Genomic DNA, 17,368 nt, shown 5'->3' on the forward strand with positions numbered 1-17,368 from the left:
AAATCAAACACACAATTCCTGTTTCCATTTCCGGAGATTTGCCAAGCCTGGCCTGGGTTTTCCTGGCATCCCATACATCCGGTGTCCTGTCCCAAATGATTCCCCTCTGTCCTGCTCGGCGGGTCCCAAGCTCCACCCGGCTCCCTGCTTCCCACATCAGAGCAGGAACGTGGGGCTGCTCCGAGGTTCGGCTCATCCTCCCGCAGCTCCGGGGCGATGCTGGGATTCCCCACAGAGGGTTCCCAAAGGAATTTGAGCCATGGGAACACCGGCCCAGCCTGGCCTGCCCCGGGCAGGGTGTCCCTGCTCTGACCGAGCCGGGAAATCCCGGGATTCCCTACACGGGAATGTCCCTGCCTGGGCTGGGGGGGGGCCGGAGGGAGTTGGTTTGGATCAGTACAAAACAAACAGGAGCACGGGAACAGGGAGAGCTGGGACAGCGACGGGAATGGAGAGGGATCAGCTGCTCCCACAGCCCCGGCTCCACCCAGCCCCGTACCTGGACAGCTCCTCCAGGTCCTTGGGAGCCACCTGCCATCCCGGCGGGATGAGCACGGCGAACACCAGCCCGGACAGGTACAGCCACCGCACCATCTGTGCTCCTGGGGAGGCAGAAATGCGGGGGAAATTCCTGGCTGCAATTCCAACGAGCCCCCGCTCCCTGCGGGAAGCCCCGGCAGCACGGCCCGGGACGGATCCACCGGGACAACCCCGGCCCAGGGGTATGGACAGGACTGGGATGGGTGAAAAATCCCATCCTCGCTGTTCCCTGTCGGTGCATTCCCTGTTCCCGATCAGTGCATTCCCGGTTCCCTATCCGTGCATTCCCTGTTCCCCATCAGTGCATTCCCTATTCCCGATCAGTGCATTCCCTGTTCCCCATCAGTGCACTCCCTGTTCCCTGTCAGGGCATTCCCTGTTCCCTGTCAGGGCATTCCTTGTTCCGGATCAGTGCATTCCCTGTTCCCTGTCCGTGCATTCCTGTTCCGATCAGTGCATTCCCTGTTCCCTGTCAGTGCATTCCCTGTTCCCTGTCGATGCATTCCCTGCACTTTGGCGCGGGCACACACAGCGATACCCAAAGAGAAAATTAATTGCAATGAACTTTATCCCTGACTCCCATTTTCTATCTGGGGGGTGACACTTCTATCCCGGAATTATCACCACCGTGCTGGAGAACTTTCCCACTGCTTGGAAAAGCACCTTCCAGGCGAGCAGGTTTATTCGTATCTTACATTCCTTATTTTCACTGGATTCCTCAGGGATTCTGCGGGAATAAAACGCCACCCCCCAAACCCTTTATTTGCCAAAAATCAGATTTCTGTTGCCCATCACCAAATGCTTTCCTTACCTGGTTTAATTCCTTGGGAGACTGGGAGAAGGAAGGGAGGAAGAGGCACCTACCTTGGGCACAGAGCCGCTCCCTCCACGCCAGATCTGATTTTCCTCCTTTGAGCCACTTCTGGCTGAACTCTTCTCCTTCCTGGTGCTTTTAAACACGTCTGGAGGATGCCCAGAGCTGACAGGTGGGTCACGGGTATCCTGCTTTTCCTGGATGGGTCACTGTGAATCATTATAGCTTTTCGGGAGCGGGGCTGCTGCACAAAATATCCTTACTGGCGGATTTTCCAAATGACACCTTCAATGAGGTTTTTTTTTTTAATTGTTGTTGCTGTTTCTCTTATATTTCATTTTTCCCCCCGACTTTTTGGACCTAAGCAGTGACCTGTGGGTTTCCTCCTCTCAGGTGAGGTGGCCTCTTGCTGGCACAGCGTGTCCTGCATGGATCCCTCTGCCCACGGGCTGCCCTTTCCAGCACCTGCACTGGCGCTAAGAAACACGAAGGAAAAAAGAGCAAAGGCGTAAAATGAGGATTTGTGTCTCCAAACACTTCCTGCTGCTTCCTGCCGAGTGGAATTCCTGGTGCAGCTCCTCAGCCAGGCCAGATCCACTTGGATCCCACAGATCCAAGCCCGGTGTGGTTCCCCAAGTCCAGACCTGAAACTGGGGATGTTCCCTGTGATTTATGAGATTTGGGGGTGAAACGAGGCTCCAGGAGGGGCTGCAGTTCTGGGTCCTCGTGGGACATCCCAGCTCAGCCCAGGAGCCCTGGGAACACCTGGAATTCATCAAGCAACAGCCCATGGTTTTCCAGGGGTGTCCCATAGGAACTGGGCTTGCTTGTTTCAAATCCTTGAATCCTGTGAAGGAAAAAGGAGAAGAGGAAAACTGAGGGCAGCCCTAAAGAGCCGGGTCTGGGCCCGGGGGAGGGTGGGGGGCTCCCCAGGTGGGCCCAGGACAGAGCCCTCAGGCCCCTGAAGGGGTCAGGGAGGGCTCCTGAGGGCTCCGCGTTCCGAGTGTGGGTGGCAGGAGGTGTTTCCAGGGCAGTTTTGAGATGCCTGGGGAGTTTCCAGCCAAGGAATGCCCAGGATTCGGTGTTTGGGGCTCTGAATGTGCCTTTTCTCACAGGCAGTGGGAGACAAGAGCCAGTCCTGGGGAGCTGGGCCTTGTCTCTCCCACCAGGAGGGACGAGGGCTCCGGTCTGGATTTCTCCGCCACTTTCTGTGCTCTCCCCCCGGGCCCTTTCTGCTCGTGGCTGGGTAATTATTGTCATTGCACCGCCGAGAGTTCTGTAATTACTGCCACTGTCAAAATAAGGTCGGTGTTCAGAGGACACTCATCCTGAGGAGCCTCTAATGAGGCCACAGACGGCCTTTCGAGGAAGCCTGACATCAGCGGAGGGAGGGGGCCGTTAATTAGCCGAATCTCGGGAGGAGAGGGCCAGCTCTCCTGCCCATCACTCGGGTGGGATGTTTGTTATTAATGCCACCAAATTAGCTCACCATGTCGCTGTTTGCAACGTCCCCTGCTGGCCCGAGGCCACGGCGCTGCCTGCGGGGGTGGCAGCTCAGGGAGGGGACATTCGGCTCAGCCCGTGCTTCTCTTGTGGCTCCTCGGTTTCCTCATCGTGCTCCCGCTGCTGGGGTGGGCTCAGGAAATGTCCCATGGGACCCTTTCTCCACCGTCCCCGGGCGATTTTCTGCAGCCCCATGGGACGAGGAGCTTTCCCCACTCCGAGCGTTCCCAGTCGTGCTCCCTTTTCCAGCTGGATGGAGTTGCCGGTGCTCTCCCAGGCCGGAGGAGCACAGCGGGCAGGAGGATCCCGAGCTCCGGGATCCCGCAGAGCTGAATTCATCCCAGTTCAGAACTTTGGGAGGTTCTGTGGACAGCAGGTGCAGCGTTTGTCTGTCTGTCCTTCCCGCCCATCCTTCTTCCCACCCTTCCTCCCCTGCCCTTCATCATCCTCGCCCCCTCCTCCTCCCTTCTCCAAGGCTCCCCGAACTCCCGTCCTGCCCCTCCAAGGACCGCGGCGATTCCCTCTCTTTGGGGGTGGGAGGCCCCGGGCCGGGGGTGCTGTCGGGTGACATCACGGTGACATCACGGTGACATCACAGCCGAATTGGGGTGGTTTGGGGTCAAACTCTGGCTCTGGGAGCATCCCTGGAGAAGCAGCTTGGAGGCTACTGGAGCATCCTGTGCTGATGGAACAGGGCCCAAAGAAGCCGAGGAGGGAAAACTCCTGGAGTGTGTCCAGACTCCACGTCCATCACCTCCAGGGAAGCCCATCCATTCCCCATCCAGCCCTTTTCCTACTTTTTCCTCTCATCACGAGGACGCACTGATCTCCAGGAGTGGGGAGAGGCAGGAGGAGCCCAGGCTGCTTCCATGGGGGTGGTGGGACATGGTGCTGCTGGGACAGTCTAAAATCAGGCTGGGAGCACGATGGGTCTGTCATGGAAGCCCAGATGGTTCGGGTTAGAAGGGACCTTAAATCCAGTTCCAGGGAAGTTTATGCTTAAGCCTGCTCTTAAATTTCTACCCAAACTGCTGAGGTGGGGCCAAACCAGGGGATGCTTCATTTTGAGGGGATTTACAGCAAACAGGGAGGAATGAAGGCTTTGGCTTCACCGTGGCTCCTCTGAGAGACTTTTGCTGCCCACCGAGCCCAGCCCAGGGTCCAGGGGCTGGAGAACCTGCCTGTCTGTGTCCCAGCCGTGGTTCCAAGCCTGGGACCCTGGGAATCAGCACTGAAGGGATTTGTGGCCTCCTCCTCCCCATCACGACTGGAGGTGCCGCAGCGGCCAAGGCAGAACTGGTGAAGAAAATCCTCCTTGGGTCACTGGTTCCACCTGGAACCTCCCCAGTGACGCTGAGAGCCTGGGTTTGGTCTCAGCATTTTTTTGGGCTGGTTTTTCTGTTTTGCTTTGAAGGTGTTGAAGAGCCAAGGGAGGGGCCATTGCAGAGCGAAACTCGGCATTCTCACCGGGTATTTTGGCAGCTCTGAAGGGCTGGGGATTATTTCCTTTCCCCTTTGTGCCTGGATTTTAGGCAGGGAACATCTCGGAGTTGATGTCCTGCAGGCTCAGTGCCAGGGAGGAGGAGAGGGGTGGGAAGCTGAGATGGTGCCAAGAGTGGGACCTGCTGGGTTGAGCCATGAGAACTCAAAAACTGGGCCCTTCCCAAAACCCAGCTCAGGCTGATCCCTGTGGTGGATCCCCATTTCTGATGGATTTATGACACTTCTCACATGGCTGGTGACAAACTGGGTGAGGTCCCTCTTGTCCCCGGCTCCCAGCGCTCTTCTGTCCCCAAGCACCTTTCCTGAGCTCTGAATGTCCGTGACCCCTGGACACGGGACATGGACAGGGAGCCATTGGGGGTCCAGGACGTGCTTTCCCCCGTGGGAAACTTGGGCGTGCACCTGGAGAGTGGCAGTGGTTTCACTGGTGGAGGTTGGAGCAGAAACCAGCCTGAACCCATTGCGGGCTGGGAGATGGGTGAGCAAACGGGATTTGCAGGGGAAACGCTCTGGGGTCGGGCACGGGGCTCTCACCCCTGGGATCGGGACGCCGGTGGGTCCCCAGCCGCGGTGACACCTCCGGTGGTGTCCCTGCTCCTCCTCGTCACGGGGAGCTGGTCTTTGGGGTCACCTGGAGGTCAGGCTGGAGGCTCCATCCTCTCACCTGGGTGAACTCATTTCAACTCCCCGGCCTTGCTGGGCGGAGCAGGGCATGGGACACACCCAGTGGAGCCCCCACTGCCTAAAAATCCTGGGCTCCAGGCCCTCCATGGGCTCCAGCCCTGGGAGCCTGATGTTCCTCCTGGTCCCTGGCCCTCCTTGGTGGTTTCTCCTGCTCTCTGGCCCTCCTGGGTGATCCCTGTTTCTCCCTGGCCCTCCTGGGTGCTCCTCACTCCCCGCGTGCTCCCAGCACGCTCCCTGCTTCCCTCTCCTTTTGGAGAAAAGGCTTTTTTGGGCACTATCAGGTGGTTTAGGGGAACCCTTGGGTGCTCTGAGCAGCCTCAGGCCCTCAGGGCCCAGCACCAGTGATTGCTGGTTCATACTGGGACCCACAGGAGCTGAACTGGGGCAGCTCTGGGCATCCCCAGCTGCGAGCACTGGTTTAGGGAGGCCGAGGGATGGGTTTGGGAGGGCTGAGGGATGGGTTTGGGAGGCCATGGGGTGGTTTTGAGAGGCCATGGGGTGGTTTTGGGAGGCTGCAGGTGGTTTGGCCCAGCACCTCGGTGGTTACACACCTGCAGCCTCACAACCGTTGATTTCAGGGCAGGGTAGGGGTGATTTCCCCTCTTTATCTGAGACAGAGGCAGATGGTGGTTAATGGTTTATCCTCATTAAAGGTTTATTTCTGCTAAACATCCCTCTGGCTTTGGATATGGGAAAACATCAGGTTTTGTTTTCCTGACTCTTTTTCCTGCCCATAATTCTGTGGAAACCTTAGAGACCCTCCGAGGCAACTCCCCCTCGTGCACGAGCCAAAAATCTTCAGTGGAGTCTGGAGCAAATGTGGCCAAGGTTTTAATTTCCCTCTCTTGCAGGCTTGGGGATGTTTAAACAACCCAAATACTCCTAAGTCGGAAAAAGCCCTCTTCGGCCCTTTTTGGCTGTTTGCAGTGCTTTCAGCTGGGCACCCATCACCGGTAACGGCTGATGAAACCTGATGGGGCCGTAAATCAGCCCTGCTTAGCATTCAAATGCAGCAATTAATCCCGGGGGTGTGGCTGCAATTAGATGACAAATTGTGCCTCCAGATTCACTTGCCTGCTTGGACAGCAGCCGCCCGTGTTTGCTCAGCCGCCGAGGCTTGGCCGCGGCTTTGCTCTTCCTCTGGGCCGGGAACGAGGAGCCCCGGGAGCTGCAGCTGCACCGTGAGGACCCTTTGGCCTCAGCTCTTTCACCTGGAGCCGGGCAGTTCAGCCTTTTGGCCGCCCTGGATTATCTGAGCCCTCCTTTTCCCAAGGCTGTGGAATCCTGGGATCATCAGGGCTGGGAAAAAATCTCCAAGATCATCAGCCCCCCACCGCGGGCAGCATTAACCCGGGTCCCCCAGTGCCACATTCCCGTGGCTTTTGGACACTTCCAGGGGTGGTGACTCCAGCACTGCCCTGGTGCCAGGGCTGGACAACTTTTTCCATGAAGGAATCTTCCCAATATCCAACCTAAACTTCCCCAGGCACTTTATCCCTGTCCCTGTTCCCTGGGAGCACAGCCCGAACCCCCCCGGCTGCCCCCTCCTGTCAGGGAGTTGTGCAGAGCCACAAGGTTCCCCCTGAGCCTCCTTTTCCCCAGGCTGAGCCCTTTCCCAGCTCCCTCAGGAGTTCTCCAGCCCCTTCCCTGCTGCTCCAGCCCTTCCCCAGCTCCGCTCCCAGCTCTGGACTCGCTCCGGCCCCTCGGGGTCTCTCTTGTTGAGCTCAGAACTGAGATGCGGCCCCGGCCCAGCACGGGGAGCAGGATTTATCCTGACCACCCTCAGACCTCAGCCAGGAGGATTTGGGCCCCCCCAGCTGGGGCAGGAGCTTCCTCCTCCTGAGACACCCCCGGCAGTGCCTGATTTGGCCCCTTTGGGCCGGTTCTGGGGCTAGAACTGGTCCTAAATAGCAACGGCCCAAGCTGGAAGCCCAGCGCTGGATCTGCTGCTGGATCTGGCTCCCGATGATCCAGAGCACGATGGCTCCGATGCCTTTTCCTGGTCTTAAAATCAAGAGTCATACACGGTTAGAAGGGGAAAAGGGATTTTACCTTGGTATTTATTTTAAGGATCCTTAGGTGCACATGTCCAGGTCATATGCATCGAGATGCACCCCGCCAAGTGTGTGTCCCCCCCAACATTGGGTATAACATTATAGGTTTTACTAATTAGCAGATCTATCAAAGATTCCCCAGTGAGAGGCTCAAGTGAGCTCCCCTCCCCAAGGAACCTTCCCCTGGATGGTTCTATCTTGGTTTACAGAATATGTTCTGGAGAGGGACCTTGGGGTCTGGGGCACACTGATCCCTGGCTACGAAGCTTCCAAAATGTTGAGTCTCTTAGCTTGACAAACAAGTCCAAGAATGGAGGCAAAAAGCACTGAGAATACAGAAGTTGTAAAAAGGTATAACAGGGGTATAAAAGAAAAGGCAAAAAATTTTCATGGCATCAGCTCATCTGTGGTTGGCCTGGGGTCGTGGCTGGGGTGGGTGGACGCTCCCTGCCCTGGGAAGGCTCTGACCCACGACACCGAGACGTGGTTGTGCTGCACAGCCTGAGGGGCTGGGGTGGCTGCTGGCACAGAGGGGAGCTCTCAGGTGCGCTGCTGTTTCCATGGAAAGAAAGGAGGATTTGGGGGTTGGATGGTGCAGGAAGGACGAGCAAATGCCAGCACAGCTCTGCTTGCTGCGGGGATGCTGCTGCAGAGAGGGAGCCGAGCTCTGCCAAGCCCAGCTCTGTATTTGAGCTCAAAATCCAAACACAACGTGGCAAAAATCCAGGACAAAGCCGTGGAGATGCAAGCCCTGATGTCAGCGGTGGGATAAGCCCGTGTTTGCACACCCAACACGCTTTTATCCACTGATTAACTGTTCCTACAGGGCTCCTTTGCGAAACACATGGAGTTTCTGTTCCAAGAGATAAGAAAACAAGCTGAGTTTTATATCCCTTCCCTGTGAGGGTGATAACAGCTTTCAGAATTCCTGTGGACTCTGATCTCCAAGTGGGGGGCTCCCGGTGAGGAAACAATTGGCTGTTGGGATAAGTAGCTTAAAAATAAGGAATTTTTAGAAAAAAGAGTGGAGAAATGGTTCCCTTTCTTTGGCTCCTTGGCAGGAAACCAACTGCCCTGTCCCCAGCTAAACCAGCTCCTGGGAAGGAGGGAAAAATCCCCACTGCTAAAAGCTGAAAGATTGGTAGGGGGAAGAGGAATTGATTTGTTTTTTTGCGTTCTGACTTTTTAGAAAAGGCCGATTGTGCCGAACACTTCAGTCTGTTTTCATCCCCATTTTTAATCCTGGCTGCACAAGAGGGCTTTATCCCAACCTGCAGCTGCACCTTGCTTGTGGGCACAGGAGCTGCCGTGGCCTTTGCCAAGCAGGATTAATGTCAAGTGGCAGAGCCGGGCCTGGATCCTGGAGGCTTCGTGCCAGGGGATTTACTTGGTTTGTTTGGTGGTTCGTGGTGATTTTTCAGGGGTTGTTTCTGCCATGGATCAGGTCCCGCTTCTCCTGAGTGGTTCTGTGCATGGAGAGGGTCCTCGAGGTCTTGTCCTGCACGTCCTGGGGCTGGATGGAGGCACCGAGCTTGAGGAGCTCTTGTTTAGGAGGAACCCAGCCCAAAGCCTGGCTGGGGGAGCTGGGGCAGCTCAGCGGCCTCACCCCAGGGCTGCAGTTTAACAAAGCTGAGTTTAATCCCCTCCTTGCCTGCTGAGTTCTCACTTTCTCCAGCCTGGGAAACCCTCCCGGCTCCAGAGGTGACCTTTCCTAACAAAGCCCCTTTGTCAGGCCGAGCTCAGGCCTGCGGGGCAGCTTTATCTTCCCTCATTACTCTGGACTTTTATTGATGCCACCACCAGGAGCCCTCAGAGGAGCCGCCGTCGGACTTTGTTTGGAAGGTGATTAAGAACAAACAGATCCTGGAAAGCCGAGGCAAAACCTTGAGCAAGAGGAAACTTGGCAGCGGGAACAGCCCCGATCCCGCCGGCGCTGAGCCGGAGTCTCCACACGCCAGGGAAGCAGGGAGGGAACCTGCACATCCATGGAGTGCTGAGGCTGAGCTTTGGGAAGGGTGGATGGAAGCGAGAGCGGCCTTTTCCCTCAGGTGGAGCTGTTCTGGGGAGGGTTTTCCTGGCCGCCCCTCCTTTCCCCATGGACAATCCCAGCAGAGGGCAGCAGGACATGCCCTGGGCACCCTCTGCTCTCGCAGGGGTGCTGCTCCAGAGCACCCATGGCTTGGGCCAGGGCAGGGCGATGCCTGTCCCCTCCTGGTCCCCAGCTTGGGACATCTGCTGAAAACTCCCGACTGTTCTGGCTTGAAAGAGGTGTTTTTGGGGCTGAAGGAGTTGGAGCTTATGAGAGTTGAGTTGGGACTTCTTAAAACCTAAGTTGGGACTGATTAACCTTGTTGGGATTCATTAAAGAGGCATTTTTTGGGCCGTAGGAGTTGGGACTTATTAAAGTGGACTGGGGGGTTATTGCAGAGGCATTTTGGAGGCTGTAGGAGGTGTTCAGGTGGGAACAGAAGCACCCCTGGCTCTCCTCTTGCCCTCCCTGCTCTCTGGACATCTCCGGCCCTTCGCCTCCTCAACGTCCTGGGTGGTTTTTGGGCAACTCTCACCAATCCCATGAATTATGGTGCTGCCCTCCCATGCACACTCTGGGGTCTCGGTGTGCTGTGGGGACCAGGCAGAGCACTGGTGGCACTGGGCAGCAGGGCAGCACTGGGGGGTGCCCAACCTGACCCCAAATCCCCACAGTCTGAGCCAGGGAGCCAAACACAAATTCCAGGAGCTGCTGCTCAGGCGGAGGCCGCGTTCCTGGCCGGGGGGTGAAAACAGGAAGGGTGGCTGTTGGCCCTCGGTGGCCTGGGAGCTGTTTCCTGGCTCCTAACGAGGGATCTCATGGCACAACAGGCTGGGCAGAGGCTGAGTAGGAGGAGGAAGGCTCTGGAGGAGGTGGGTGCTGGCACAGCCTGTGCCATGACTAATGCCAACACGCAGGCCGGGCTCCCTCCTGGGCCACAGCTCCGGCGGCATTTCAGCCCTGGAAACGCTCTGGAAATGTCGGTATTGGCAGGAGTGAAGTTTCTTGGTGTGGAGGCCCAAGCTCTGTTCTGGGTTCTGGGTTCTCTGTTCTGGATTCTCTGTTCTGGGTTCGGTTCTGGGTTCTCTGTTCTGGGTTTTCTGTTCTGGGTTCTGGGTTCTCTGTTCTGGGTTTGGTTCTGGGTTCTCTGTTCTGGGTTCTGGGTTCTCTGTTCTGGATTCTCTGTTCTGGGTTCGGTTCTGAGTTCTCTGTTCTCTGTTCTGCGTTCGGTTCTGGGTTCTCTGTTCTGGGTTCTTTGTTCTGGGTTCGGTTCTGGGTTCTGGGTTCTCTGTTCTGGGTTCTGTTCTGGGTTCTCTGTTCTCTCTCCTGGCTGAGCTCCTTCGTGGTGCTCCTGAGCTGCTCTCTGCCTGCTTGGGGCTCTCCAGAACTGCCCTGGAATTCCTCCTGGAGTGGGGAGGTGCTTCCTGGGCTGCTCAGACTTCCCAGCTGGGATTCAAACCCATCTGTGATGCTTTTCTCCCTCCCTGGGATTTCCTGGGTTGTTTTCTCCTCATCTTTCCAGCGAGCTGGGCTGAGCCCCCGGGCGAAACCGGGCTCTGCCTCAGGGCCTGAGGATCCGAGTGAGTGACGAATTCAGGGATGCGAAACAGCTGGAGCTGGGAGCAGGGTGGGAGGGATGCGCCCCAGATGTGGAGCTCTGTCCTTGCTCCCCCTGGACGGAGCTGGGCCTCACCCTCTGCGAGGAGCAGAAACAGAAAGGCTCCTGCATCCCATAGAAAAATCTTCAGCTGGGCCATTTCCACTGGGTTTTGCTTCTTCTCATGGCCCTGGCCCTGTGCGGAAAACTTGGGGTTCAGGGAGTTTAAATTATCTGGGGGAGGTCTTAGTTAGGCTTAAATAGACCCGAAAGCTCTTTGATGTGTGAAAAACAGGAGGTTCCCAGACTGCTGCAACCTGTGAAAATCTTTGGGGTTTTCCTCCCTCCAGAAAAAAAATTCCAATTTTTAAAGCTGAGCAGTGATTACCTGAGGATGGGAAAGGCACTCGGGAGGGAGAATTGTCTGAGAAATCTTCTTAGAGCAGAGCAGCTGCTCCTGGCATGTTCAGGGAATAACCCTTAATTAGAGCAAAAGCACCCAGGAAAGGTAATGAGGTGCCTTTGGAGTGGCTTCACCTGGTGAGAAACGTTTAAATTAGGGCAAAAAAAACTGGCAATAAAGTGTAATTCACCTTTTTATACCCCAAACGGGGGTGGAGCTGTGTGGCTTGGGGAAGGGGGTGGGATGGGGTGGGGGAATGTGGGATTGGGATGGGATGGGATGGGGGAATGTGGGATTGGGATGGGATGGGATGGGATGCTGCTGCTGGAATGGAAACTGCTGTTTTGAGGGAGAAGCAGGAAAACCAGCACAGCAGTGCAGGTAAATCAGGAGTGAACCCATGGGTTTGTACCTGGCCTTGCTGTTCCTGCTGAAATAAAGGTGGATTTTTCTGTGAAAAACCAATTTCTGCTGAAGGAGTGAGCGGGGCTCTGCTGCCTCCCAGCTTTCCAAGCTCATTAAAAATTGGTCTGAAGAAGCTGGAATGGTAAAGAAGTATTAATAATAATAATAATAACAAACCCCAACTCTTCATTGGTTTTCAAGCGCTGTTGTTCCCATTCCTGGACAGGTGAGGACAGGTGGGAGGACCTCAGGCTTTCCCAGCCCTGACCTGGGCTCTGCCCTGGCCGGGTGAGGTCACGGGGTTTGCTGGATGCCAAAATCCAGCCTGGATTAAATTCCTCTCCCTGCCTGGATGAAATCCTCAGGGTCAGGGGAGCCGGGTGGGGAAGGAGCTGAGGGCTCCGCGTTCCTGAGGGCTCCCGCTGGGCTCAGCTGCACCTGCCCTGCTTCGGGGTCCCACTGACCCCAAATCCCCCCAGTGACACCCGAGCTGGGCTCAGGGCTGGGCCCTGGGTGGTTTTTGTGCTGACACAGAGCTGGAGCTGCAGAGCCTCTGATTCATCCCGGGAGGGCTCACACCCAGCCCGGGCTCCTTCCCCTGGCGTTCATCACCTGGGGGGGGGCTGGGCACATCTGGGGGAGGCTGTGGTGGTCCCCAGTTCCCACCGGGACTCCCTCATCCCTGCTCCGGTGTGGGGATGGATGGGGTTCGGAGCTCCAAAATCAGGGGCATGGCCAAGATTCCCAATTTGGGGGGGCTGAATGCACCCTTGGGTGCACCCTCAGGCCCTCAGGTCCTGGGGCACAGGGGGAGGACACTGGGGGGGCGCAGGTTTTGGGGGCTGCCCTGCCCCAGCCCCTGAGAGGGATCTCTGGGATCTGGGCCTGCTTTAATCTCCCCAGGGCTGGTGTTTTTCCCATCTCCCCATGGGAAAGGGGCTGAATATCCTTCAAAAGGGGAAACTGAGGCGTGGGGGGTCCTCAGCCCATCCCTGAGGATGGGTGGGTTTGCAGGGTTTAATTTCCTGGCCCTGCTGCAGATCCAAAGCACTCTTCTACCTCCCTTCCCCCTCCTGCTGGTCCCCAACCCCTTCTGGGGACACCTGGGGACGTGAAGGTGCTGCTCCCCCGGCTCAGCCGGGACTGCAGGTCCAGGGGTGCCAAAATCCAGGTGACGCTGCCCATCCCCCCTGGCCAAGGCTGCAGGACTCTCCTGGCTGGGATTGAGCTGAACCTGGGATCGGGGAGCTCCAGGGAAGAGTCTCTCACCTCCCTGGGGGTCCGTGTGGAAACCTCCCCTGGGCAGCCGGAGGAGGGGCTGGATCGGAGGAGTGGCTGGGAGGGAGCTGGGTCAGGGCTGGTGTCCATGGGCCGGTGTCCCTGTCCCGGTGTCCCTGTCCCAGTGTCCGTGTCCCGGTGTCCGTGTCCCGGTGTATCTGGCCCGGTGTCCCTGGCCCGGTGTCCCTGGCCTGGTGTCTCTGTCCCGGTGTCCCTGTCCCGGTGTCCATGGGCTGGTGTCCCTGTCCCGGTGTCCCTGTCCTGGTGTCCCTGGCCTGGTGTCCCTGTCCCGGTATCCATGGGCCGGTGTCTCTGTCCCGGTGTCCCTGTCCCAGTGTCTCTGTCCCGGTGTCTCTGTCCCGGTGTCCCTGGCCTGGTGTCTCTGTCCCGGTGTCCATGGGCCGGTGTCCCTGGCCTGGTGTCTCTGTCCCGGTGTCCCTGGCCCAGTGTCCATGTCCCGGTGTCCCTGGCCTGGTGTTGGTGTCCCCGTGTCGGTTCCCCTGTCCCGGTGTCCCTGTGCCCATGTCCCCGTGCCGGTGCCTTGGCCGGGAGCTGCTCTGGCAGAGGGTTGTGGTAGAACTGGAAGAGCAGGGCCAGAGCAGAAGGTCAGGTGAAGGTGTGGGTTTGGCACAGGTGAGGGGCTGGGGAGTTGTGGGTCACTTTTTGAGGGCACCCGTGGAGCCGTCTGGGAGAACTGGTACGGCTGGAGTGAAACCGGCCATGTGGGAAGGGTTGGAAGAGTTGGAAGGATCGCTCCTGCTCCTCCCAGCCCATGCCAGCCCCAGGATGGGCTCCCAGCTGCCCTGGAGCTGCTGCTCTTCCCCACTCCATCACAAGCGCCCACTTACCCTTCCCAGGACTGATGTTTGCCCCTCCCAGCCCACCAGCTCCCCCAGGATTCAGGGTCTGAGCCCTCGCTGTTCCCCTGAGCCTTTGGGATGAGTTTACATCCAGCTCAATCCCTTTTCCCTCCTGAACTTTGAGACTTGAGCAGATTTGCACCCAGGATCTTTTTTTTTTAACTTTCCTTTATTCGCAATAAATAATAAAGTATAATACAAAGATCTCAACACAGAATCCAAAAAGTCTCATTCTTTGGGAATGAAAAGGACTCCCAGCACCAGGAAAGGTGAAAGAGCATCTACGAGCAGCCCCGGGGCTGGGGGGTGGCTGCACCCCCCTGCCCTAAGCGGTCATTCCCCTTCCCCCAGGGCCCCCAGGTGTTGCCATACCTGGGCCAGGTGCGGTCCTGCAGGTGCCCCAAGGCGGGGCCCGGGGCCCTGCCGTGGTGCAGAGCGGCACCGGCAGGGCAGGGATGGAGCCGAGGGTGCCAGGGCTGGCTGAGGGGCTTTGTGGCTGCGGGGAAGCTGGCGAGGTTCTAGAGCTCATGCAGGGGTTCTTTACACACGCACACACACAGAGCCCCCGGCCTTCCCGCAGCCCCGGGGGCCTGGATGGGAAGTCTGGAGGAAGAGGCTGCAGCTGCAGCTGGGTGCGGTCGTGCCTGGCTTTGGGGCACACGTGAGCCCCTGTGTGGGGCTTCCTCCCCTCGCTCGGCTCGGCTGTTCCAGCTGCTCTTACGGTGGGGTCAGCTCCATGGACTTCTTCCTCTCCTCCCCGCTGCTCCTCCCACTCCTCCTCGGACTCGTAGGTGCCCTTGATGATGGCCACCCTGTCGGACATGTTCATGCAGTAGGGGACCAGGATGTAGAAGTAGAGCAGGGAGGCCAAGCACGCCCCGAGGATGGGCCCAACCCAGAACACCTGGAAAGCGACAGGGGACACGGTGAGAGCAGCTCCTGGGGCTCGTGCTCCAGGTGTGCTCGTGGCACCACCACCCGTCCCTGCTCCACGTCCTCCTGCCACGTGGAGAGGAAAATACCGATTCCAGAGACTTCCTGAGCTGAACCCCCTCAGCCAGTGCTCGCTGAGCTTGCAGGAAGTGCTGGGTGAGAGCAAGGACCAAGCTGGGCTTCTCCGTGGGCTCAGAGGACACCAGTGGTGCTCAGGGGGCACCACGGCTGATTTCCATCCCTGGCAGTGTCCCAAGGCCAGGTTGGATGGGGCTTGGAGTAACCTGGGCTGGTGGAAGGTGTCCCTGCCCATGGCAGGGGTGGGACTGGATGAGCTTTTAGGTCGTTCCCACCCAAACTACCCAGGGACGGGTTCATTTCTGTCCCCTCGCTGGCTCTGTGCCAGGGGATTAACTGCTCCCGATGCGCCAAGGGGCAAAACCTCCCTTGTTCTCCAGCCCCTTTTAATCCTTCCTGCCTGGGGTGGGCTCTGAAACCCCCACCCCTGTCATTCCCATGGCAGTCCCTGCCCTGTCCCCACGTGGCTCCCATCTGTCCCTGTCCCCAGTGCCACCAGCACTCACCCCAGTGCGCAGAGCTGAACCTCCTGGTGATGACCGCGGGGCCCGAAGGAGCGCGCAGGGTTCATGGAGCAGCCGGTGAAGTAAATCTGGAGGTGTGGGGAGAACGCTGGTTTAAGGAGCAGATCGGAGCTGCTCGTTGGGACTGAAGTGGCCCCCGATGGTGTCTCTGTTCCAGAGGGCTGGAGATGCCCCCCCCACCACGAAGGAGCCCCAAGACCTCCCGTGCTGTCGCTCCCAGAGCAGCTCCCTCAGGACCAACTGCACGAGGGCGTTGTGGGGAGCTCTGTGCTCACAGGCCCCTCAGCCCAGACTCACCCCCACCAGGTGGCCCACGGTGACGGAGAGGCCAATGGACAGCGCGGGGGAGCCGACGCCGTTGCGCCGGTTGTCCGTGGATGCGAAGATGCAGGCGGCCAGCTGGAAGGTGAGGATGATCTCCACCACGAGGGCCTGGCCTGCGGTTATGTTGTTGTTGAGCTGGAACCACGAGAGGGACAATAATTAACCCTCCCCGGGGCTCGGCATCACCGGGAGGGCTCTGGGTGCTTTGCTGGTAGATTTGGGAGGGTGAAGTTGGGTGAGAAGCCCCCCGGGGCCCCTGCCCAGCCCCTGCTCAGGCTCCCTGCTCCTTCTCTGAAAGGAAAGAAATGATCTTTCTTTCTTTGCAAGTCTCCAAAATCTGTCTTTCCCCTGGCCTGTCCCTTCGCTGGGCTCTCCACAGCTCTCTCCACTTCCCTGTCTCCACAGCACTGAGCGCTTTGCCGCCAATTCCCTTTTTTCCTGCATTTCTTTCCCCTCTGATCCTTGCGGGCTGTTGCACCCTGACTTCTGCCCTGTACTGTGAGGAGCACCTGCCCAGGAGGACGAGGAGCAGCGGGGATGGGACGGAGGGTGAGGGGTGGGATTGAAGGCCATGGGGGTGGGAGGGGCTGTTGTGTCCCAGTGACTGCACAAAACGCTGGGGACTCTCAGGGGGACTCGACCCCACTGGCCCTGGGAAGGACAAAGTAACCCAACCCATCACAGCTCATTTTTTAGCTAAATCTGGCTTCTTTGGGACGTGGAACCTGTGGAATGAGAGGCTTTGGAGCTCCTCATCCCAGTGACCAAACCCTCCGCAACGTCTGTGCTGCTCCCAGGGGTCCAGACCTGGCCGTGGTTGGAGTGGCGGCTCCACCGCTCCCATTCCAGGTGTTTTCCCAGCACTGCCCCGAGGGTTTCAGGCTGGACCTCATTCCGGCTTATCTCTGAGGGTCCCGCTGTGCCCCCTCCTCCCCTGGGAGCAGCCCCTGCTGCTCACAGCCCCTCGGCTCCATCCTGCTCCTCGCTCCTTCTCCAGCTCTCCCCCACCACCTCTCCCATCCCTCTCTGTTCCCAGCTCGCCCAGCCACTGGTTCCAGTGGGCTCTGCTCCCCCTGCCCATACTGGTCTGACTGGGCTCTGCTCCCTCCCCCCCGCTGCTGGCATGGCTCCTATCCCGCGCTAATCTCCAGGTGGAGAGGCTGCACTCGGGAACATCTCAGTGGTGCGGGTGACTCACGGGGCCCTCAGGACAGAGGAAGCCCTCATTAAAGGAGGGAAAAACATCCCACTCATCACCGGCACAATAAAGCCGTCATGTCAGAGCTCGGCTTCACTCCCGGCCCATTCCCAGCCCTCCGTTCTTCGTGCAGGAGAGAGCACTGAGGACCCATCCCAGCGGATTCTCCTCCCCGTGTCGGCGCCGAAGGGAAGGCCAGGGGAGAGGGGAGCGCCCCCGGCCGGGACTCACCACGTTGATGGCCAGGTTGCCGCGGGTGTTGGCGGGGGTGACGCCGTAGAGGATCCCGGCGCCGGTGATGGCCCCGACCAGCTGGGCCACGATGTAGAGCAGCGTGCGGAGCAGCGAGATCTGGTTGCCCACGAAGAAGGCGATGGTCACAGCAGGGTTGATGTGGGCGCCGCTGATGTGGCCGAAGGCCTGCACCAAGGTGCCGATGGCCAGCCCGAAGGCCAGTGCAATCTGCAGGATGCTGGGCAGGGCCGATGGCCACTTCAGCGCTGAGCCCAGCCCGATGAAAACGAAGATGAGCGTGGAGATGAACTCCACAAAGACGGCTCGAGCAAAGGCCAGGGTTAGTATTTCCTTCTTCATGGTGGGAGCAGGTGGAGGGCAGCCAGGGAGGAAGAAAGTTTAGGGTT

At 58.4% G+C, this 17,368-nt stretch overlaps 2 protein-coding genes across 2 annotated transcripts in view; both read right to left on the minus strand.

The window, feature by feature from the left end:
* Nucleotides 1-1,448, minus strand: part of LOC125338017 (pro-glucagon-like) — a 2,853-nt gene extending 1,405 nt beyond the window's left edge. The window contains exons 1-2 of the mRNA XM_048328330.1: nucleotides 1,405-1,448; nucleotides 500-602 (exon numbers count right to left, since the gene is read on the minus strand). Of these exons, the coding sequence (XP_048184287.1) occupies nucleotides 500-594 (95 nt within the window). The 5' untranslated portion in view covers nucleotides 595-602; nucleotides 1,405-1,448. The remainder of the gene's footprint in view (nucleotides 1-499; nucleotides 603-1,404) is intronic.
* A 12,380-nt stretch (nucleotides 1,449-13,828) lies between these two features.
* AQP5 (aquaporin 5) lies at nucleotides 13,829-17,368 on the minus strand. Its single transcript, XM_048327828.1, is given in 6 exon segments — nucleotides 13,829-14,426; nucleotides 14,428-14,575; nucleotides 15,190-15,230; nucleotides 15,232-15,273; nucleotides 15,503-15,664; nucleotides 16,959-17,368. Coding segments are annotated over 6 exon segments (795 nt in total). The 5' UTR covers nucleotides 17,322-17,368; the 3' UTR covers nucleotides 13,829-14,387.

This window comes from Corvus hawaiiensis, chromosome 24, assembly GCF_020740725.1.
Source record: "Corvus hawaiiensis isolate bCorHaw1 chromosome 24, bCorHaw1.pri.cur, whole genome shotgun sequence".
NCBI classification, from domain to species: Eukaryota; Metazoa; Chordata; class Aves; order Passeriformes; family Corvidae; genus Corvus; species Corvus hawaiiensis.